General features: G+C 34.0%; 2 protein-coding genes across 2 annotated transcripts; both read right to left on the bottom strand.

The window, feature by feature from the left end:
* Positions 1-3,651: 3,651 nt before the first annotated feature.
* On the bottom strand, positions 3,652-8,174 carry LOC129287595 (uncharacterized). Its single transcript, XM_054923797.1, has 7 exons — positions 7,939-8,174; positions 7,619-7,837; positions 7,089-7,155; positions 5,212-5,543; positions 4,960-5,101; positions 4,546-4,671; positions 3,652-4,205 (listed from the first exon to the last, which is right to left on the bottom strand). Exons 1-7 carry the CDS (start codon positions 7,958-7,960, stop codon positions 3,821-3,823), a joined length of 1,293 nt encoding a protein of 430 aa, XP_054779772.1. The 5' UTR covers positions 7,961-8,174; the 3' UTR covers positions 3,652-3,820.
* Positions 8,175-16,174: 8,000 nt separating this feature from the next.
* On the bottom strand, positions 16,175-18,269 carry LOC129288812 (uncharacterized). Its single transcript, XM_054925573.1, has 4 exons — positions 17,903-18,269; positions 17,410-17,811; positions 16,569-17,321; positions 16,175-16,454 (listed from the first exon to the last, which is right to left on the bottom strand). Exons 1-4 carry the CDS (start codon positions 18,134-18,136, stop codon positions 16,356-16,358), a joined length of 1,488 nt encoding a protein of 495 aa, XP_054781548.1. The 5' UTR covers positions 18,137-18,269; the 3' UTR covers positions 16,175-16,355.
* Between the last annotated feature and the right edge of the window lie 4,454 nt (positions 18,270-22,723).

The following is a 22,723-nucleotide window of genomic DNA, read 5'->3' as shown; positions in this document are numbered from 1 at the left end:
TCATTGTAGAACAATTTCTCATTTTTATTCTCTTACATTTAGGTCCTTGTTTTTCTTCATCCTTTTGTCAATCTAGAAACTCAATGAGAGGTCAATGTTGTGTTGTACTTTTTTTCAAAAAACAAAAATCAGTGAGCTTGATGGGAAAAATGATATAGTAATGTACATTGGTGGAGGCTTTTGAAGAATTCTTGAAAATTTCTTTAAATGTAGCACTATAGTTCATTGCTAATTTGTATATGGTTAGAGAGTTGCATGAGTTGAATAAAGGGAAAATCACTATTGAGTCCTAGAAAAGCATTTCAATTATCCAAAAGTCCCATGAAATGAAGAAATTAATTGGAAGTCCCAGGGGACTTTGGAGTAAATAAGTTTTATTGTCTAATTACTAGATTGCCCTCTGAATCTTCTTCTTCCAGTAGTACTCAAAACTCTACCCTTCTTCCTAAACACAATCAACCTTCAGCTATCAACTTTCCTTATGATTGATCACACAATCTCAAAAAATTGAAGCCATCCTTATTGAATGTTTAGAAAAATCAAACAATAGTTAACAAATTCTCATATTCCAAAAAATTAAAGAACAAATTTCAAAAGAAAGAGGAGGGATTGAAGGAGATCTATGATACAGGAAGAGAAATGATGGGGTTTATGAAAGAGAAGCTTCGACGGAGGAGATTATGATCGTTTGGCTGAGGAAGAGTAAGAAGTTTTGAGCTTGGACTGATGGAATTTGGTGGAGGATGAGGGGGAAGAAGCTTCAACAGAAACCAAAAGGATGGAGGACGTCGTTTGCTGGAGACTAGAAGCAAGGAGGGCATGTCATTTGCCAAAAGCCAATAAGTTTGTTCTCCTGTCTCTTCTTGTAGGTAGTAGGTCTCTGCTCTTTCCAATAAGTGGATAAGCTAGGGGGCTTGTAATTGCAAGTATTTCTCTTGGATATCCTTGGATTGTTGGTGGAACTTCAAGGCATTGATTCTAAGTTTATCAAACATAAGACTTTGTTGGAAACGCACGGAGGCCATTGTTTTTGACAGAGCAAGGATGGGGGGAGAGAGTGTTTCGAATATGGGAGGGGAATATTGAGAGGCTAATATAGTAATTAGACAACAAAACTTATTTACCCAAAAGTCTTTCGGGACTTTAGTTAATTTCTTCATTTCATGGGACTTTTGAGTAACTGAAATGCTTCTGTGGGATTTAGTAGCAATTTTTCCTTAAATAAATGCTCGAAGCAGAAAGAGGTTGTTATAATGCATATAGGATTAGCATCCTTGACGTCTAATGCTGCCATATCTATGCCCATATTATACAACAAGCATAGCATCCTCGACTTTCAGTTTCCCATGATATCTTTTCTGCTTTAATTTATTTTTTCTTCAATCTGATTCCTATACGAGATTATGAACTAAATATAATGTTCTTTCTTTAGAAGACCAAATTGCTGTTCTTTCGTCAATTCTATTGCTATCGTTACTTTGCATCTGAGCATTTGAGGTTTAATTTGGAAACTTCTTCATATTTCCACATTGCAAAAGGCCTTTCGTTAGGCCTTCCATTATGAGTGCTTCTTAACTTTCCAGGAATAATATGATATCTTTATTGAGACAGGCAAGAGGATGTTTAGTGCATGCATTAGTGAAGATTAACAGTGAAGATATATTTTTTGATCCTATTTATAAGTTATTTCCAACATGTTTTACCAGTGTCAAAAAAAATCTTAAAACTTATTAATTTTATTTTAAAATTTAATAAATTCTTAACTTTACTTTTGTTAAATATACATACTTCAGTAATATATTTTTTCTCTTCAACATTCAATGAAAGATATAAAAGTAAATTTATGATAAAACTTTAATAACATGATTTATAAATAGGATAAAAAAATTATTTTTTTTCTCTAGCTTATAAATAGGGCTGAGGAGGATGTTTATAGTATCACTTTTATGTGTTTTTCATTAATTGCAACATCCTTCCAGACATTTGATACCTATTGAAGTCTGATCCTATCATTACTTTAGCATCATTTTGAAACCTGCGTTCATGTATCTATATTTTGCTTTTACAATGTATCACTTAGTCTGATTACATTTCTCGAAGTTAGATTTTGATTCTAAAATGATATAAATTTAAAAATTTAAAAATTCTCCAATCACAATTTCCCATCCAAAGAATCTCCATTTGAAAATTCCAATTTCAAAAAAATAAATACACTAAATTGGTAATTAGATATACAAAATTATTAGATATATTAACATAATAGTAAATGCACAAGATAATGAGATATACTCACCACCCACGTTAATAATTGCCAATTCAATCTTCATTTTGTGGGAATTTTTTGAAATTAGGGTAATAACAAAAGTATTAGATATTTGATTTATCTCATGTTTACAACAAGAAATCAATTACGTAAAAAATTTCTTCCACATTTCAACATGAACCATGACTAAAGAATCTATTATTCATTAACATAACACTCGTGCGCGCAGACGCTTAAATTTGAACTGTGTAAATGTTGTTATCTATACTATCTTGAATTTTTTTTTTTTTTTTTTGCAACAAGCATATGTAACACACAGGATTCCATTTATATGGTTAGTGGGTGGGGGTAAGCGAGAGGGTGGGAAAGGGGAGGGAGAGAAGGAATACCCTTAAGTTGGAGGGAAGGGGAGAGAAAATTCATTAAATTGAATGTGTGTTTGTATTTATATATGCATGTATGTAAATGTTTTTATCTAATAAGACAATATTTTTACTTAAATTGGATTTTTGTAAAAGTTGTGGCTTGTGATACTTTTACAATTTTCTTAAATCAAATCTGTACAACGCACAGGATTCAACAAATTGTAAGAAATAATACAAATAAAAATAATTTGGAACCAATAAATATTTCTAAAATTAGAATATCAATTGACTTTTAAAAATTAAAAGTTTGAGTTATTAGATTTTTCTCTTAATTGTATTGGGATAAATCCGTACAACGCACGGGATTTAACGCTTATCGTTATATACAAAATTTAATGGAAGATATCCGCGTGATAATTTTCATGAAAGAACCCTACAAACATGAATCTAAATAACAGAGAAAGTAAAGTAGAAAGCAATTAAAGACATCAACAAATACATCATTTCCATCTTCCGAAAATTATTTTGAAAAACAACTTCATTTTGATAAGAAAATCAAATAAAAGGACATTAGTAATTAAATTTTACAATTCAAAATGTTGAGGTGTCATCTTATCCACTCAGTTAGCTCTGAATTATTGTTATTTTTATTATTTCTTACAATTTTTTGAATTTTGTGTGTTGCACGGATTTGATTTGAGAAAATAGTAAACAGTACCATAGACAACAATTTTTACAAAAATTCAGTTTAGTAAAAATAACGTTTAATAGGAAAAACACAGGATACTAGCTCCAAAACTCACCAGAAACAAATGCTTCTCTTCACAAGTTATAATGTTGTTATTATTTATTATAACAAACCTTAATCCACTAGATGAAATCCACAAGGCATTATTGTGCTATGTTAACAACCAATCCGTTTGATACGTTGTTATAATGTCATATTATTATTTATTAAATTTGAAATAAAATACGCATAAAAAACTTCCAACACAATAAAATATGAATTAAACTAACACACAATGAATACAACATGATACTATATTTCACTTGGTGTAGTGCTCCATATACAATCCCTTGAACCGATAAATCTGTTTCTGACTGCTAAAAACAATCAGAGCAAAACACACTCTCAAATATCTGAGAAATAAAAAACAGGCCATAATGCTCATAGGATGAAGATTTTTCCGGATCACAACTTCAACCACTCCATGCAAGGGCATAAACCCCAACAAAATCTAGCAGGGTAATAGTCCTTCATGTACACCTCCCTGCTATGCCCTATGATATAGAAGCTGAAAGATCGCCGTCGGCGAGCCATGGTGACCCGAGTCACCGGCACAACCGAGATGGTGTGCCTCTCACAGATGACCCTTGCAGTGACAGGTACCGCGGCTCTTTCTGCAATGACTTCGGAGGAAAACTTGTTGAGGAAGAAAGAATCAGCAAAGAAGCCTGGAGTGCATTGCTGTGCCTGAGTGTTGCACAACTGAACCCCTTTGGCTCTATGGAAAACCTCGTCCGGAACCGATGCTGCTCCACTATTTGCATTTACTTTTCGAGTTGACAGTGTTTTCCTGTACCGTATAAATGTTCTCTTAATTTGCATTTTCACAAAAAACAAGGGCATTGTATAAGGACAGTGCACTCGCCACAAGCAAATTGAAAGAACAGATATTGCACAATAGTGAACAGGGAAGCTTGTGAGATTTCCAACATTTCATCCTATCTGCCATATTTCTCATCACATGGTAATATCTAAAAGCTCAGGGACAGTCAATTTCATTGTCCCTGCCACTAGGACCAACACCTATTAGTGAAGCTTGTTTCTTATGATGCAGAGTTTCGTGACTTGATGATAGTCTGATATGAATTTCAGAATTAGGTAAACATGAATGTACATAAGCAAAGACATACCATTTAACAGCTGCCACGTTGTGTGCCAAAAGAGAGCCACTTCCTTTGCAGCTCGCACATTTGATCAGTCCACGAGATCCACAAGTTGAACAAGGAATCTTTCCCTTACCATTGCATTTAACACATCTGCAAGAAAACTTAATGTAAGTGAACCACGAGTATAAATAAACAGATGCCTTCATAGAAACTAGCACAGCCTTGAGATCTTAACCTTGAATTTAAAATGTAATAAATTCTTGATCTTGTGCCTTGCTAAGTTCTTTGCAGCATAAATAAAATACAACAGTTTTACTAGACAATCCACGCTATGAATAACAAGTTGGACATCAAGCATCAATCATTAAAGCTCATGATCCCATGTATCATGGCTTCAATTAATCATCTAATCTCCACTTGAGCAATTAAACTACTCACACTGAATCAGATCCATCTTTATGAGCAATCAAACCCCTTCCGTGGCAAGCAATACATTTGGTCATCTGATTTTCTTTATAATATCCAGGTTCTTGGTCTGCATTACATACAGAGCAGACAACACTACCTCGTCCTTCACAAGCTGCAAGTATTTTCCATGATTTTGTGAGGAAATAAAAAAAAAAAAGAAAATGTTAGAAAATAAATACATATTGAATTGTGAAAACTAGAGAGCAAATCTCAAATCCTTACCGGGGCATTTCTCAATAATTTCAGAATGAGGAATCTTTTCTCGCACTTCTTTGTATGGCACAAACAGCACAGGAAACTGAGACCTTAAATCCAATTCCCAGACACCAAGTTCAGGCCCATTATGCTTTCCATCTACACTGCCACCAGTATATGGCTCAGTCTCTTTTATGACCTCTCTTTCCTCAATAAAAGTATCTAGAGTTCCCACATAAACATTGCAGTCTTCCACAGCATGAATTTTCCACGTTCGAGCAGGACGGCTACCCCAACAATAGCGATGACCAACATGATCAATGAGCAGTTCTCGTATTGCTACTTCATCCAGGATTCCCCTAAAAATAGATAATTCATTTTACAAGATTTGTGTCAACATTGCAACTTTATGCAAAAGCAGACATGACTATTATGTTGAGTTATCAATAAATATGCATACAATCTTGATAACAAAACGTTCTACTACTCCAATGATCCTAAGACATGATTAAATGGTGAAATCTACTAATGTATTTCTCACAAATGTCAAACCCATTTGAGTATTTATTACTTCTTTCGTTCCAAATTATAAAACACTTTTAGACAAAATTTCATACACTAATAAACTTTATTAAATACACTTAACAACCTTATCTTTTAAAAACAAAAATATAAACTTTCAAAAATACCCATCATTTAATATATTGAAAAGAGAAGGGGCAGAAATTAATTATAAAGAAAGAAAGGGTAATATTGAAATTGATACATTTAATGAAATCTTAATTTATTCAAAGTGTCTTATATTTTGAAATGGAGAAACTCCTTCAAAAGTGTCTTATAATTAGGGATGGAGAGAGTATATTCTATCTTAAACATAAACAATGGTCCCTTTTATAATGTTACCTCAACCTCTAAAATTATAATATTTTTACATGCTGTATACATGACACATTATCATTTGCATGTGATTCTATGGATGGTGCATAATATGAAAGTAGATATAGTCAACCCAAAATCATTAATTTCACAATTTCAAGAAGCCAAGATAATTTGATTCTTTGGAGACCAACATCTAACCGAAGCGATCGAAACCAAGTTTCAGTCTACCCCTTATTTGCTGACATCAATCAAACTAACTTGTCTAAATATGAAGGAATTTATTATGGAACTGTTTTAACTACTTTTATGATTCTAACATAATTCAAAAAAAACATTCCTATTTATACTTCCTTTAGCCTTGAGTTAAACCACTCAGAAAACCTAAATAGCTAGTTCCTATTGAATTCTTATGACTCCAAATTTCAAACTGCAACTATCTTGTAACTTGTTCTGAAAGCCCCAGCACAGTAGATGTACCAAGTGAAGACTAGACACCGATCTCCCATATAAATTTTGTAATTGGCAAGCTAACCAGCTCGATCAAATCTTGGTCTATAGTGTAGCTTCTACAATGCACAATAACAGCAACACTTTCTTTTTTTAAAAAAATAAACTCTACACTGATTGGACATGTTTCAGCATCACCATTGGAAGTAATGATCACAAAGAATGCTCCATAATGATGCATTGCAGTTACTGAGATGAAGTTGATTGGATCTCTTATGGTCTGTTTAACTTTAGAAAGAATAGTAACTTCAACTGAAAAATCAACCCCTCACCTATACAGAATAGTAGTTAAACCATTAGTGTCTTTCATCAAGAATTTGCAAAATATGCATTTTAGTAATCCATGATTTACGACATACTTTTTACACGTCACTATAATTTCAGCAGTTGTAGAGAGAAATCTAGGATAGAACCAAGATTTCACTTCTTTTATGAACTATTATACAGTTTGATCGGCAAAGAATCTGAACATGAACACTCCAGGAGGGGAAATAGTTTACAGTCCCTATCAGTTATACCTCTGGTATTCAGCTCTGGTTCCACTGTAGTCTCCTGCATATCCTACTTGGGGAACAATAGCTTGCTCTGCAACAAAGCATAGCATCCAGGCTTACAAAATGCCAGTAGAATTTTGAAATAAACTTTAAGCAAGAAAACTTAAAAAGTTGTAGTCCATCTTTGCCTTGTAATTACAGAAGATGATGGAAAAAGAAAAATAAACGGTCACATGTTTCCATAAAGATTGTTAATTTGAAACCGGTAATTTCTCCCATCTTCACCGAGCTAAAAAAAAAAGCCGTGAATCAGCACATCCATGAAATAGTTTTGGAAAGAAAATCAGAACAAGCGACATGAACTTTAAACCTATGAGTCTACGACACAGTCATATTGTTCCGATATTGACACACCAGACACCCGTATGTGACATGAAAGTGATGAAACTTGAAATTAACAGGAACCTGTTGTGTCAGTATGTGCTTCTTAGGACATTAACCTCATAAGACTTGACACAAGTGAAATGAATATTGGGAGTAACAAGATTACCCACCTGGAGGATAAGACTCAGGCTCAGGCGAGCCCACCAAAGCGCCATGAATAGAGGGCGGATAATAATCGGAAGAAGCAGCGGCGGCAGAACGAATTTCATCGACAGTCACCTCAGTGCCAGCCAATGATGAATTAGTAGGAATCCCAGAACCCGTCCTTCCCGCATACTGATACGCGCTCCACTTTCCACTCTCTCTATCAGCCGATTCACGTCTCGTTTCTATAAGATCCAATCACACCCAAAAGAAACCAAGATTAAAAAGACGAGTAACATTGAAAAGCATCGCTAAAAATTGAAACTTGCCGGCGAAAATTCTGTACCCGATAGCAGAGGCTGCTCCATATTGATAATTATCTGTTCTCCGAGAAATCAGACACGAGGACTAGTGGGTACGAAGCATTTTATTCAAGGTATTTGCCTTTGCCACTAAGGAAGTTGAATTGCCGATAAGTCAAATAGAGATATATAATCTGCCGCAACCGGCCGGGCTGAACCAAACCAATGATTAACAGGAGGAGTGGGGTCCACTTTCTTGCAAACGCGGGTTCTTGTTCTTAGCCCCAACAAACCAAACCAAAGCGCACGTTATAATACCAGTCCCATTTTTTCTTTCCCTTTCCCCTCCAGTTTTCACTTGTCACATAGTGGCGTTCCCTGCGGGACCGCCACGTTTCATTTGTTACTATGTTGGTGCTATGTAGCAAATATTCGTGCATATTTTACTAGCTCATAAGATTTTTTTTTTGGGGCATTCATTTGGTTTTTTTAACAATAAATCAAATATCAAATTTTAGGAAGAAGTATTTATTTGTTAACCTATAAGTAATAACATTTTAAAGCCGACTATAGGAAAATTCCTATGAGGTTATTCAAGTCACCATAGGCAAATTTCCATGATTTACAACTCCTCAAACCTTATATGAGCCATAGGATAATTTCAAAACTACCATATACCGACATTCAACATATCTTCCAACCATTAGCATTTACTAAAGCTTTCAACCAACATCTGTGTTCTCAGAACTTCCAACTTTCCTCCACCACTGCCCTAATTATCTCCAACATAACTGATACTAGTTTTGAGCTAAGGCACTCGTAGAGGAAATTTAGAAGAGTAGTGTGGGAAAGGATTAGAGGAAAGAAAATAAGATTATGTTAAAAAGGAAGCGATTGCTTGTTGGGAAGCGAATTCATAACCTTGAGTTATGAGAAAAGATCTTAGAGTTAAGCTCCCGAGAAAAAGCGAGTACTCTTCACATAATGTACGTAATGACAGCGTCTTCAACCTGATCTTGAAGACAGGGAAGAAAAGAGTTCATTTTCATGCCAATATTCACCACATGCTCTTCCAAGTTGTCCAAAGCGACATTCAACTTCTGCAGTACCTTGAAGTGACTCCATTTTTGGCTACACAAAATATGCTATTTCTAGATCCAAGAGGCATGGTGAGGACTGAGGAAGCTGAATATAAAATCAGAAAAATCTTCGTTAGCTTGAGCATATAGGATTTTTGTTCATTGATTTGCTCACTGTTATTCTGAGATAACAATCATCACTGAGAGGAGATTTATGGAGAGCAAGGCCGCTTCATCAAGTCCACAATCTAAACATGCACATGTGAACAACACAATGAAGCCAAGTTGGACAAGTCGGTGAAGGATTGGCTGGGGAATATGAAAGAACCCTTAAATCATCAAAGATCAAGTATACACTCTCTCCACTAACTGAACAGAGTGTCTACAAAATCTCTACTTGATTCGGACCACTTTGTTCCTTACTTCATCGCCGAAAAGTAGATGAAGGCTCTCGCATGGTAGCCATGTTAGCAATTGCAAGAAAAGATGTGAAATCTGTTATGGTCAAATTTCTCAAATTGGATTTTTCTGAGTATGGTGTTGTGATTAATAGTGTTTAGGACAGCGAGACGTATATGATTAAAATTTATATATAGATTTTTTGATCTGAAAAATTCATATATAAATAGGTCCCGTTGCGTATTGTATATTGCATATGATACACCAAAAATGATTACATTAGTAATTGATACTTAAATACATATCAAAATAAATGAAAATGTTTTAATATTTATTTACTATATTAAAAATAGATTAGTTAAAATGGCTCAATTTATCATTAATGAGTTAAATGACCCTTCACTCTCTTTTTCATATTCATGAATCTGGTTCATATAAATATGCAAAAGTTACAAGACAGGAACGAGTTTTATTTATATATACAACGGATTTTTCTTATTTTCTCATCCCCTAATCAATGCTTTTAACATACTATCGTCAAGAGGAACATTCAGTTTTTGCAGGACGTAGTGGGTCGATAAGTTTCTTATCCATGTCGTTGTCCTCTTCCACATTTGGATTCTTTGCATTAGACACAAAGCATCTGAAAGACCCTGCTCCTCCAAAACTCGTATAACAGGTGAAACAGGCTCTTGCAACTTTCTGAACTATGATCTTAACTTCATCACCCTAAATAGGACATTTCTATCGGGTAATTCAAGTCAATGTAGTCAAGATTGAAAGGTGCTCATTTTCACAGTAACACCGTTATTTTTCAGAAACTTCATTTTTTGTGCGCGCGCAGCAATTGGTAAGGTGATAGCTTAGCTTCCTATGGTCTCCAACTATTTTCACAACTTAGAAGTTCCATATATGAAGATGCTCGTTGTCTTTGATGTTTGACTGATATGTATTATATCACAAAAATGCCTGGTTCGTTTTCCTGGTGTGCACTTCTCTGCACAATGGTCTCTTCGTTTCCTCTTCATCTAACGCGTTATATTGCTATTATGTCTCCTCTCTATTTTAATGCCGTCATGACAGTTCTATTTTAGTTGAGCTAGTTACCTCTAAGCAATTTTTTCTTCTGGTTGCTGAAACAGATTCTATCAATGAAAGCACTTCGCATCATCTCTGGTAAGCAGGGAAGGACCATACGACCATATCACCATAGCATTTAAGGTCTGAGGATACCAGTCATCATATGCCAGGAGCATTCTCATCAACCATGGACTTTCTAAACCAATATATTTCTCTCACTCTCACTCTCAGTCTAAGAAAGTAACAAATCGTTTTGTGCTTAAAATCAAAACATCCAAACTTATTGCAGAAGTTCTCGAATGCCCTTTTCCCTCATATCCAGAAACAAAAATTTTCCAACAGATATTTGTCAATGCAGCTTCTGTTATATGATACAAAATGTTCAAGGCTGGCTTTTTTTTTTGGGCCAATAAGGTTGGCTTCTTCCTTCGGTTTCTTCGCATGGTACAAGAGACCATTTAATTTGTCAATGCAGCCTTCGACAACCAAAGATGCTTCCACCGGATTAAGTGCCTGAACATGTAAAATAATTAGTCATTGTGCAACCCACTAGAGCTTACAACCGCCAGATTTGGTGCCTTCATATACTTACATTATTTAATATATCATCGGTCTTACTAGAAATCAGTTAGGAATGGATTTTTACATCAATACTGCCAATTTTCACCTCATGCTCTTCCAAATCGTCGTGTGGGACATTCAATTTCTGCAAAAACGAGATGCTTGACGTACAAGTCAATGGAAAGACGTGAAGATCATCCTTTACAACAAAAGGTGTTAGTCTCCTCACAAGTCCCACAGCATGGGTTCCATCAGCACATCTTCGGTCGAAAAGTTTCATGGGTTCCATATTATAGCTCCAGTGGTGCCAGTACCATGAAGCGTCTCCATTTTTGGTTAACCACGAAGCATATCCATTTTTGGTTACTCAAATTATGTCGTTTCCATATGAAAAGTTAGTAGGACTTTTTTCTCCACCGAGCTTTAATGGCTGCCTCACATTCATTCAAAAAAAAAAAGAAAAGAAAAATGGCTGCCTCATACAACCATACTGAGAAGCCACTTTTAAATCCTGTAATTTAGATTCTGCGATGCTGTGTTAAGATGTCACCGACCAACTCTCTCTCCCTCTAGAATTTTCTAGGTTATATTATTAAGTTATCTCTCAAGCTTCCAGTAGATTCTAGGCTAATGGTGGTGGACCGGTGGGGAAGAACTGTCCACATAGTTTTATTACCGACATAGAAGCTATTTATAGTTTAGGTGTAAAGAGTGACATGGAGAGAGTAATCGAAAAGAAAGAATAGAGCAATAGAGAGAGTGTGAGGAAGTGAAAGAGAGAAAGAGAAGAGGGTGTGGCGGGGCGTGGCGTAAGAATAAAAGAATAAGGAAAGAGAGAGGAGTGACGGAAGAAAGAGTGTCTGAGAAGAAGTGAGAAAAGTTAAGAGTGGTGTATTTCTTTTTGAGATTGTAATAAAAATTTTAATTTCGATTAAGCTCCTTTTTTCTTCCATTCTCAAATCCCAACAGCTAATAGGACCCTTCACACTGTCGCACAGATTATGTATAGATCCGGCAGTAACATTGCCTTCTAAAAGCTTTAGAATAGATCAAGGGGCATTGTCAGGAAGCTGAATGGAAAATCAGAAAAATCTGCCTTAGCTTCAGCATACAGGATTTTGTTCATTGACTTGATCACTGTTATCTTTAGATCAATTGAACAATCATTTGCACTTGGAGCTAGTTAGATCCACCATCTTCCAAGGCCAAGAATACATCAGTGAGGGGAGATTTGTAGATCAAGGCCCACTAAAACACCATAATCTAAAAACATGAATGAAGAAAGCACAACTAAGTCCAACCAAAGGAATTTTGAATCCTGCTCTCTATCCTGTATCCATCTTGCCTACTAGCTTTAGAATGGATCCAAGGCCAAGAATACATCATCTTTTTTTTTTAATTAATATATCTGTGTAGCCAAGTTGGACAAGTTGTTGAACAGTGTTGGCTAGGTCAAATAATTATCATCAAAGATCAAATACATACTCTCGCCTCTAACAAAAGCACCATCACCTTTGGAATTATCTCTCTGCAATCTCTCTAGCCTAAAGTTTCCCACATGAGCAACTCGCTCCAGCAAAAGTACTCAGCAATTTTCCACCCACACCCCAGGAACCACATATCAAATACTTGGTGGGCTCTGTGTCATCCACTTGAATCTTGGTTTCTGCCAAAGCTTTTTGCACGGATTACGTGGCCACAGTATAATTTTTTTTTTTGGGCAGATTTCATTCCAGAAAACCTTTGTATAGAGACAAATTCAGCTTCACATACAAACACACATATCAAGTTGATAATTTACCTTCAAAAAAGAAAAAAGAAAAAGTTGATGGTCTCTAAAATGGAACACAGCAGCACCACGTTATTTCAGTCAACGTACCTGTGCATTGAAATTTTTCACACTTTGGTGGAGGTTGTTGATGCAACCAATCTCTAGTGAAAGAAGTCGAATGATGGTTCCCAATAGAAGAGTTAAGAAACTGAACAGAGCGTCTACGAAATCTCTACTTGCTTCGGCCACCACCACTCTGTTCCTTTCGTTGTCGACGAAAAGTTTCAAAGGAGATAATTGGTCTTGCATGGAAGCCATAGCCTAGCTCGCAAGCAAAGATGAAATCTATTAGGTAAAATTTCTCAAATAGAAATTTGCTTTGAGGATGGCGCTGGCTGATTCCGCAAGGAGTTGTGTCATAAGATCCACATCGACATTTTAATTGGCAAGAGGCCTAGTGAAGTATCATGATAGAGTGAAGTTAATGAAGATGTCGGCTCTTGATGGGATGATATTGTCACAAGTTTCATGTCAAGAAGCCTCACAAGTTGAGTAAGATTTATAGATAAGGAAAAATTTACATACTTAGCCTTACATACTTAAGGTATTTGTTTTCAATTAAATCAAGGCATATGCATGTATTATAGATTATTTATTCTATAATAAATTTTTTTATTAATATTATTAACATCTTAAAATTTACATATCTTGATTTAATTGGATGAAAATATATTAAATATATAAGTCTTGTCTTTAAAAATATAAAGAGCTCTCTCATTTAAAAGGCTAGCATTTTAAGATAGGTTTTCTCTTTAAGTTTGTGCTCATTATAAATTATAATTAAGTAATCTTTGAACAGTAAAGACTGGAGCATAAGAGAATAATGAAAGAGCTTCAAGAATGCATCAGATTTAGATGTATGATTAAATTTATACATAGATAGGTTCCCTAGAGCATTAATGACTGTTAAATTTTTCTTTGGCCTGAAAATGACTGTTAAATTTATACTCTTCACTTTCTTTTCATATTCATGAATCTAATCAATTCATGTTAAAATGGATAATGATAAAGAATACCGAAAGGTGCATTAATTTTGATTAATTTAAATTTTTAATATTTATTATTATTATTATTATTATTATAAATTTAAATTTAAATATATAACATTGACCAAATGTGGATGTAATTAATAATGTTACAATTACTTTAGGACTCATCATGTTTTTAAAATTTTAGGTAAAATTATGATTATCTTGAAACTTTTATCAATAAAAAATAGTCAAAGTATATATTTAATCCTTTAACTTTACACAATATTTTATGATTATCTTAAAGCTTTTTTAATAAAAAAATGGCTAAAGTATATATTTAATCCTTTAACTTTATATAACGTTTTATTTTCATCTCTTAATTTTATAAAGTGTCTTTTTAAACTTTTAACTCTAATATTGTTAATTTTATTTTGACAAATTTTTACATTGAATTTCAAATATTAACAAAGCATCTTCAAATGTTGACATATTAAGTTTAATTTTTTTAAAATAATAATGAGTGAAACAAAAAATAATCATTTAAAACTAATAATATTAAGGTTAAAAGATTAAAAAAAATACTTTATAAAATTAAAAAATTAAATTAAAATTTTATATAAAATTAAAGAATGAAAAATATATTTTTGCCTAAAAAAATCATATGCTAGTGAGTAATAATGAATGGATAGTTATTTATTTACACCTCCCCTGATCAAATCAATACACATCAAATGCTATGGTGAAGTGGCAGTGCTGAAATGCTTGCTTGAACAAGAAGTCAATGCACCACTTGAAGACAATCCATCAAAATTGAAGGATATTATAAACAAATAATAATCCGGAACCTATAAAAATTATTAACCGGGGAAGTCTTTTATTGATGCACAGCAGATGCATGAGAGGGTGAGAGAAAAACAAATATTGAAAGAAAGATATTTGTTATGGGGTGAATTTTCCTTTCAACCACCACCACTATATTTAATTATTTATAGTGTAAGTCAGGAAATGAGAAATTTTAATCATCATAATTCATTTCATATTAAAAGAAATTAATATTATAAAATATTTCATATTAAATGCGTAGGTAAACTTTTTTGAGTTGGATTTAATCAGGAACAATGTTAGTCACGTCTTATTAAACTAAATATAAGGAATTATTGATCATCAATGCCATATAATTACTCATTAATATATCCATTCCCAATGAGGTAGTAGATGTAATTCCAACGTAAATAACTAGTGTTGGTCATCTCACAACAACAATTGAAATAGATTCTTCTAATTCTAAGCCAAGGTCATATCCCTCACCTCATGTGGGGATTAGTTCTAATCACTAAAGGATAGATTCATTATATGTAGAGCCGATAATTTGGGCTGGTTGAGCTTATTTGGGTCGAGCTCAATTTGAACGGGGCTTATTTAGATCAGGCTAAAATATCCTACTCTCTTAAAAAAGCTAATATAGCCAAGCTTGACTCTAATTTTTTTTGGCTGAGTTTGGACTGACTCATTGAATTTGACCAAAATTATCAACATTATATACATAAAAAGTCAAAAATTTTAATGGTTGAGCTTATTCAGATTGGGCTCAATTCAAGTCAAGTTTAAAGTATTACACTCTCTTGAAAAAACTCATATAGTCAAGTTCAGTCCTAACTTTTTTCAGGTAAATTCGGGCTGGCCTGTCAGGCTTGACCCGAATTACCTGTTAGAATTATATGTTTTGTTAATATTGATTTCTAGTTCAAATTCATTTTTTGGATTAATTGTTTGTGCTCTTTTCTCCATGAGTTTGTTCAGGTTAACAAGATTAACAGAATGCATATATTCAGCATTTGAGGTTTTTCGTGTTGTTGGAATTTATTTATCCACCCCTAATGAAAATTGGGTCATTTTGTTGAATCAATTAGTGGAGGTTTGACATATTTTGGATTTATGAAAGTTGATCGAAATTCAGGAATTAGTGGTGGTTCCAAAATAGGAAGTCATTCTCCACATTTATTGTGATTATTCCAATTAAATTATTTCCTTTATTATGAGGCGAATTATGATAATTGTGTTTATCTTTTTTATGATGACCTCCACAATATAAATAGTGATGGATGAATATTGAAGGAAAAACTCACCCTGGAGTGAACAGCTTTCTCTCAATGTTCATTCATTCATTTGATGTGCACCCATGCCTTAAATATGACTTTAGTAGTCTAAACTTGTGTGAATAAAGGTGATAGACTCTAGTAGTCCGATCTTATGTAGGTAGTTGGAAAATTCTACTAGTTGGAAAATTCTATTACCTTAATAAGTCTTTAGTAGTCTAATCTCATGTGAGTAGTCAGGTAGATTTTATTACGCCCCAATCTGGTAAGACTTTGATCCGACTCCTTTTTCGATATATTATTTATTAATAATATTCCATCACTTGCGCACAATTGTTTCACTCTTTTAAGTTTACAAAAACTAGCATAAATTTTAAACATCCAAATTAAATATATGACAAAATCTCTAGCATGCCCCTTCCCTTTTAACCAGATACAAAATGTTCAGGTTGTGGCTTCTTCTTTTTGCTTCTTCACCAGGTAGAAAAGCCCATTAGTCAATGCAGCTTTGGATGTCAAAGATGCTCCCAGCAGATTCAGTGCCTGAACCATGTAAAATAATTGATGTCACAGCTATGAAAATAACAAATTTTTCCCAGCTTTTTCCATATTCTTAATTCACGTAATAATTTAGTCTTTAAAAGAGCAGATTTTTACCTCATTCTTGTGAATTGTCACCTTATGCTCTTCCAAATCGTTCAGGGGGACCTTCAATTTCTGCAGAAAAGAAATGCTTGAAGTAGAGGTCAATGGCGTGACTTGAAGATCATCCATCACAGCAAAAAGGGCTGGTCTCCTAACAAATCCCACAGATCCTCTCCTTCCATCACCAGATCTTGGGTCATATAACATCAGCGACGATGAACTCTGTATCTTAAAAGGGTCTTTCGAAATCACTCCATTATTGCTTAAATAGCAAGTGTTATTTCGATACACACCTGTGCCATAGTAGTATGCAGGTCTATTTTCTTCAACGACATCTAATCGCTGTTTCTTACAGCCATATTGAGAAGCCACCTTTAGATCCAGTAACGGAGAGAGTGGAGAGTATCGAGAGCGATAATGTCCAAACCATGAAGGATTCAGATCCTTCACACTTTTATACAGATTATGCATTGAACCCAGATTGACATCGCCATCTAAAAGCTTGAGACTAGATCCAAGAGGCATGGTGAGAAAGCTGAATAGAAAATCAGCGAAATCTTCCTCAGCTTCAGCATACAGGATTTTGTTCTTCGACTTGCTCACTGTTATCTGGAGATTATATGAAGAATCACCCCCATGCACATCTTGTGAAGCTAGTCTGGGTGCAAAAGAGGACACGGGCTTGGATCCACGAGCTTCTCGAGCCAAGAATACGTCACTGAGAGGAGATGCTGAGATCAAAGCACGCTTTAACAATTCCATAATCTAAAAACACACACATTGAACATCAGGTTCAATCAATGTATTATATGTGTATCGAGTGAAACAGAGTGAAAGCGACAACAATAATGACCTGGTTTAAGCCAACGTTTGGAGAGATTTCGGTGAGCTTGGTGAAGTCTGTGTAGCCAAGCTGGACAAGTTGGTGGACAGTGTTGCGTGCAGAATTTTGAAGAACTGTCAAATCATCAAAGATCAAATACATACTCTCGCCTCTAACAAAAACACCATCTCCTTTTGGATTATTATCTTCATCCCCCTCCACCTTCATCTCTTGTTCCATCAGTTTCCCACATGTGCAGCTCGCTCCTTCAAAAGTACTTAGCCATTTCTCGCTTAAACCTCTACAGGAACCACACATAAAATACTTGGTAGGCTCTGTGTCATCCACATTGAATCTTAGTTTCTGGCAAAGCTTCTCGCACGGATTTCGCGGACACAGCAACATTTTCTTGCAGATTCCATTCCACAAAACCTATTCACACACAAATTTTGTTTCATCCATGCAATTTTTATTTTTTAAAATAAAATTGAACATGGACATTCAAAAATATTAGTGCACGTACCTGTGTGTTGAAATGTTGGACACTTTGGTAGAGGTTGTTGATGCAGCCAACCTCTGGTGATCGATACGTTTGCTTGTTGGAGAGAAGCCGAACGATGGTTCCCAAAGGAAGGGTTAAGAAACTGAAGAGAGCGTCTATGAAATCTGCACTTGCTTCGCCCACAACCACTTTGTTTCTTTCTTTGTCCACGAAAAGTCTCAGAGGGGACGATAAAAGGGCGTGCGCGGAAGCCATAGTTGAGTTCACAGGCAAGAAATCTGATATGGGAAATTCTGATTCCTCAAGTGGAATTAATCAGCTGAATCCAAAAGGGAAAGTGGAAAGAGAGAAAGGAAAGGAAGAAGCAGCTTCGTGGGAACTAGCTTTTCTGTTGTTTTTTCAGCAACGGTGAGCTTCTGCTTACTTTCCAATTTGATTTTGGTGGGAAAAGTAGAGTGACGTGGACCTTGCAGTTTGTTCTGAGCCGTCCACTGACTTGGCTTCAAAACTCGCGTGCAAGTCCCGCGCTGGACGATCCTTCGCTTCTAAGGAACATTTCTTCAATAATTCAATCTATATGTATCTATTCATACGCAGACAATGAAAAATTAAAATTGAGATTGCATATAACAATAAATGATCTAGTTAATAAAGATTTAGCTTATAATTTATAAAGTTATGGGTCCAACTTTTGTTGCCAATATGAAAACATTATTAATAAGTGATTTATAAGTATTTTTATAAACATTCTAAGAATCTAGAGGTATGTACTAGCCTTGATAAGCTCTAGCTAGGATCAATGTGCTTATATTTTTATTAAAAAAATTGAGATTGCACATAAATCTTCCTTTCTTATACTTTCTTCATTAAAAAATATAAAACATGTTTAATCGAATATCATCCTTCAATAAAGTAGTTACCAACTTTCAAACTAAACCTATCTTTTCATATTTATACTTATTAAATACTCTACAATGAATATAAAGTTATTTATCAATATGAATATTTTTTTTAAAAAAGCAATAATTACACTTCGAAAGATTAAAACTACCTTATATTTTTTAAAAGGAAGGATTGTATGATATTCTACAAGGCATTTTGTATACACTCAATATGTCATAGTTGGTTATTAGAAAGAAATTGATTTAAAAAAATAAAAGTAAATGTAAGATTATTAAATGTGAAGGGAGGATAGGTGAATTGTAATGTCCTCCTTAACATTATTAGGACACAAAACACGAGACATAAATCACCATTATGATAATTAATATTAATTAAATTTTTTATATGAGGTTATCATAACTCAAGGTTTAAAGAAAAGTTTAAAATATTGAAATCCTAAGAAACTCTTTTTGAAAAGATGGTTGAACTTAAACCATAATTTAAAACAAGTTAAATAAAATAGTGAAAATATAGAAATCAATTGTAGTCCTTAAAAGTATCAAATGGAGCAATCTAGAAATTCTCTAAAAATGCACTGTCTACTACAGCTCTTGTGTTATTTGCCTTAATGGATGGCACAGAGAGATCAGATCTCTCGTTGTGTAATGTGCCGCGACACACACACCTTATGCTGTAGCGCACCCCTATTGTTATGAATAACTATTATGATAGCATTTCAAGACCAATTTTCAGAGCACGCTGTTTTGCCATCTGATATTTGATTTGAGCGATTCTAGTGTTTACATGTAGCTCTCAAAGTTGCCTAGCCATTAGCATCGGTTTTACAATCAAATACTCAACTATTCAAAAGTTAGATATCCAAACATAATTTGATCTATTTTTCTTTTAAAGCACACACAATGGTGTTTAATTTTCCCAACTTAGTACCAATGACTTTGAAACCAATTGAACTAACTCAAATGGACTGCAAACAAATTGATTAAACAATCATACAACAATACTTGCATTTCAAACATAAATTGGCCATTAAAGCCCATTTTCATAATAAATCAAAATGGTGGCATTATTTACATATCACAATCCCCTTGACTAATCAAACACACCAAACAAATAATATTACTTGCACTAATATCTTGACCTTTTACAAAATTTCATCACAGTTATAACATCTTAGACTGAGATACCACAATCACACATCATCATGTAAGTGAATCAAAACAACATATGTTCCTAAATTGACATATTTATACATTTTGTTACAAAACCAAAAGAATAGGGAAGAGCTATATAAATCTTAGCTCCTCAGATCCCCAACCAAGTCTTCCTTCCCTTTGCCCATGTTAGAGCCTTCACTTGTAAAACATAAATATGGGATGAGTTGAGGACTCAATAACTAAATAATCTAATTAAACTACTCATGCATAAGAACAATTAGTGCTATATGAAGTAACAATAAAACATATGATTAAAATATCAAATTTACAGATACACAAGGCTATACAAAAATGATATGCATGATTAATACACCGCCTTATACCCTTCTTAGTTTCTTCGACTGAATTCATGGGCTGACAATTCAATAGAACTAAGGCCATGTGACTAAACTAGTTTAAACTTACCAATCATAGGAGGCAACTCTGACCAAAAGCACCTTCACCCATTATGAACTATAAATTTTCCCTTTTTTTGAATACCCAGAGTGTCATATGCCCAATTTATTTTAAATACTAATGGATTTTCAAACAAGAATAAAACTATGCACTGGGACCTCCACGATGCTAATATATCATATGAATTTCATATAATGTCCTCTGACAACACTAGGGCGAACTCTCACCTTTTCACAATGATTATGCTCAATAATTTCACACATATAGCCACATACATGCAATTGCTCTTGGACAATTATTACTATAACCAATCATTTAGTTGCACAAATGTGTGTGCGTGTCTAGATTTTAACATAATCCTATTTTCAAAAAACCCAAATTCTAAAAAAATACAAATAAATTCCACTTCACATAGAGTTCCAAAATTCCAAACATTATATATATTACTAATACACTAGTTGAAACAACAGTATAATTTTTCACAATTTCACATAACCATCGAAACATATAAATAATAAGTTTAAATCATTTAGTTACTTCAACTCTTTTATCACTAAAAGAGTTATTGTGGTCAAATATTAACCTCACAAATGTCAAGTAGTATAACAACGCTAGATCAATATTTAATCTATAAAATTATATATTTAATAATTAGTTCTCACTTTAATTAACCTTTTTAGTCTAATTTTGGGTATCTATTATACCAAAAATCTCACTTTAATACCATTAACTCTTCCATCATACTCCATTAATTCCATGTAACACCCACACACTTAAATAAACATAAATTTTATCCCGCGTTACTCCTAAACTCTGAAATTTAACTTAGGGTTTGTCCAAACTCTAACAAAAAATTTCAAATCACTACAAAAAAGTTTAATTTAACTCCTCAAGGCCCCAACTAAGCCAATGAGTTTGGTTACAACTCCAGAAAAATGAAATCAAACCCCAACAATACTCAAAATCACAAAAATTTTGCATAAAGGGAGAGGGAGAATGTTTAGAAAGCTTACCAATGACGATTCCAAGCTCAAGATGCCCTAAAAAAATGCTCCTAAGATGAAGCTCTAGCAGAGCCAAGTTGTGCTTTCACCAATCTCTCTTTTTCCTTTTTCTTCTGTTCCGTCATCATGCACCTGATTTAACAAAATTTAGGCTCGTTCACCATGATGCATCATGTGTCTGTTGTTGCAAATAGCACAACAAATCTTAGAAAAATTTGGGCTTTGCACATGGGCCCAATTGACCCAAACACCACCCTAACTCATCTCCACAGCTGCCCAAAGGTCTAATGATCATAGTAGTGATCCAAAACCATCATTAATTCATAAAATCACTTATTTTGATCAATTAATCCTTCTTAAACATTTAAAATTTCAAAGTTAAAATCTCAGGATGTTACATGAATCATATTCATAAGAAAGAAGGGTAATTTTAGTTGATAGGGTTAGGAATAATGATTTATGAGATTTTTGAATGATGTGATGATTTACACATTTGTAATATATAATATTGAGTTTTATTATATTTACCATGAAGTGGAAGGGTGATTTCATTCATTTTATTTTATCTTTTTTAATTCATTCCATTTTTATTCTTTTTAGCAACCAAATGAGACTTGAATATTTTTTTGGAAAATAAATTTGGTCTCTAAAATTCCAACTTAAGATCAATCACTTTCTTTGGAAGGTTTGTAGTTACAGTATTAAACCGATAAATTGTTAAACTAATATATTAATTAATCCAATAAAATTTTTTGTTTATAATTAATTTGGCTATATTTCAATTGTGAATTAACGCTTGAACTAGTGTTTAAATCAGTTGGATGCCCCATGGATTTTCATTGCCTTGCCTATTAGAGAGGCTCTTAGGGAACATAAATGTCACGCATCCTTAATTGGAAAATAATTGAACATGCCGTAACTTTGGATTGCTTGCCCTTTGAGGTTGGAAGTTTTGAATGTTGGCCTTTAAATGTATGACTCTCAATAATTTCATGAACAATGACTGTAATCAAGCTTTAATTAGCTGCTTATTTGTGCTGGTACGTTTGGAAAGCCAATTGCAATAATGAGGTGTTTGACTGGTGTTTTCTGGGTAATCAGCGCAGACTTGCTAGCAACAGTCTCTCTGATTTTTGGACTCCGAAGCTGAAAATTCTTTCCAACTTAACGCGGATACTTGTTTTTTATGCTGCTGCTGTTAAAGGTGTCTCTGGATTTGCTTTTAGAATTTTGCATAAGGCTTTGCGGTGGACCTGTGTTTGGGAAGAGCCATATGTCCAGATCAGCCTGCTATTTATTTATATGTTTTTTGTTTTTTGGGCCAA

This window comes from Prosopis cineraria, unplaced genomic scaffold (genome assembly GCF_029017545.1).
Source record: "Prosopis cineraria cultivar Desert tree isolate PC_DT_omini unplaced genomic scaffold, ASM2901754v1 PC12, whole genome shotgun sequence".
Taxonomy (NCBI): domain Eukaryota; kingdom Viridiplantae; phylum Streptophyta; class Magnoliopsida; order Fabales; family Fabaceae; genus Prosopis; species Prosopis cineraria.
This window is presented reverse-complemented; position numbering and strand designations above follow the sequence as displayed.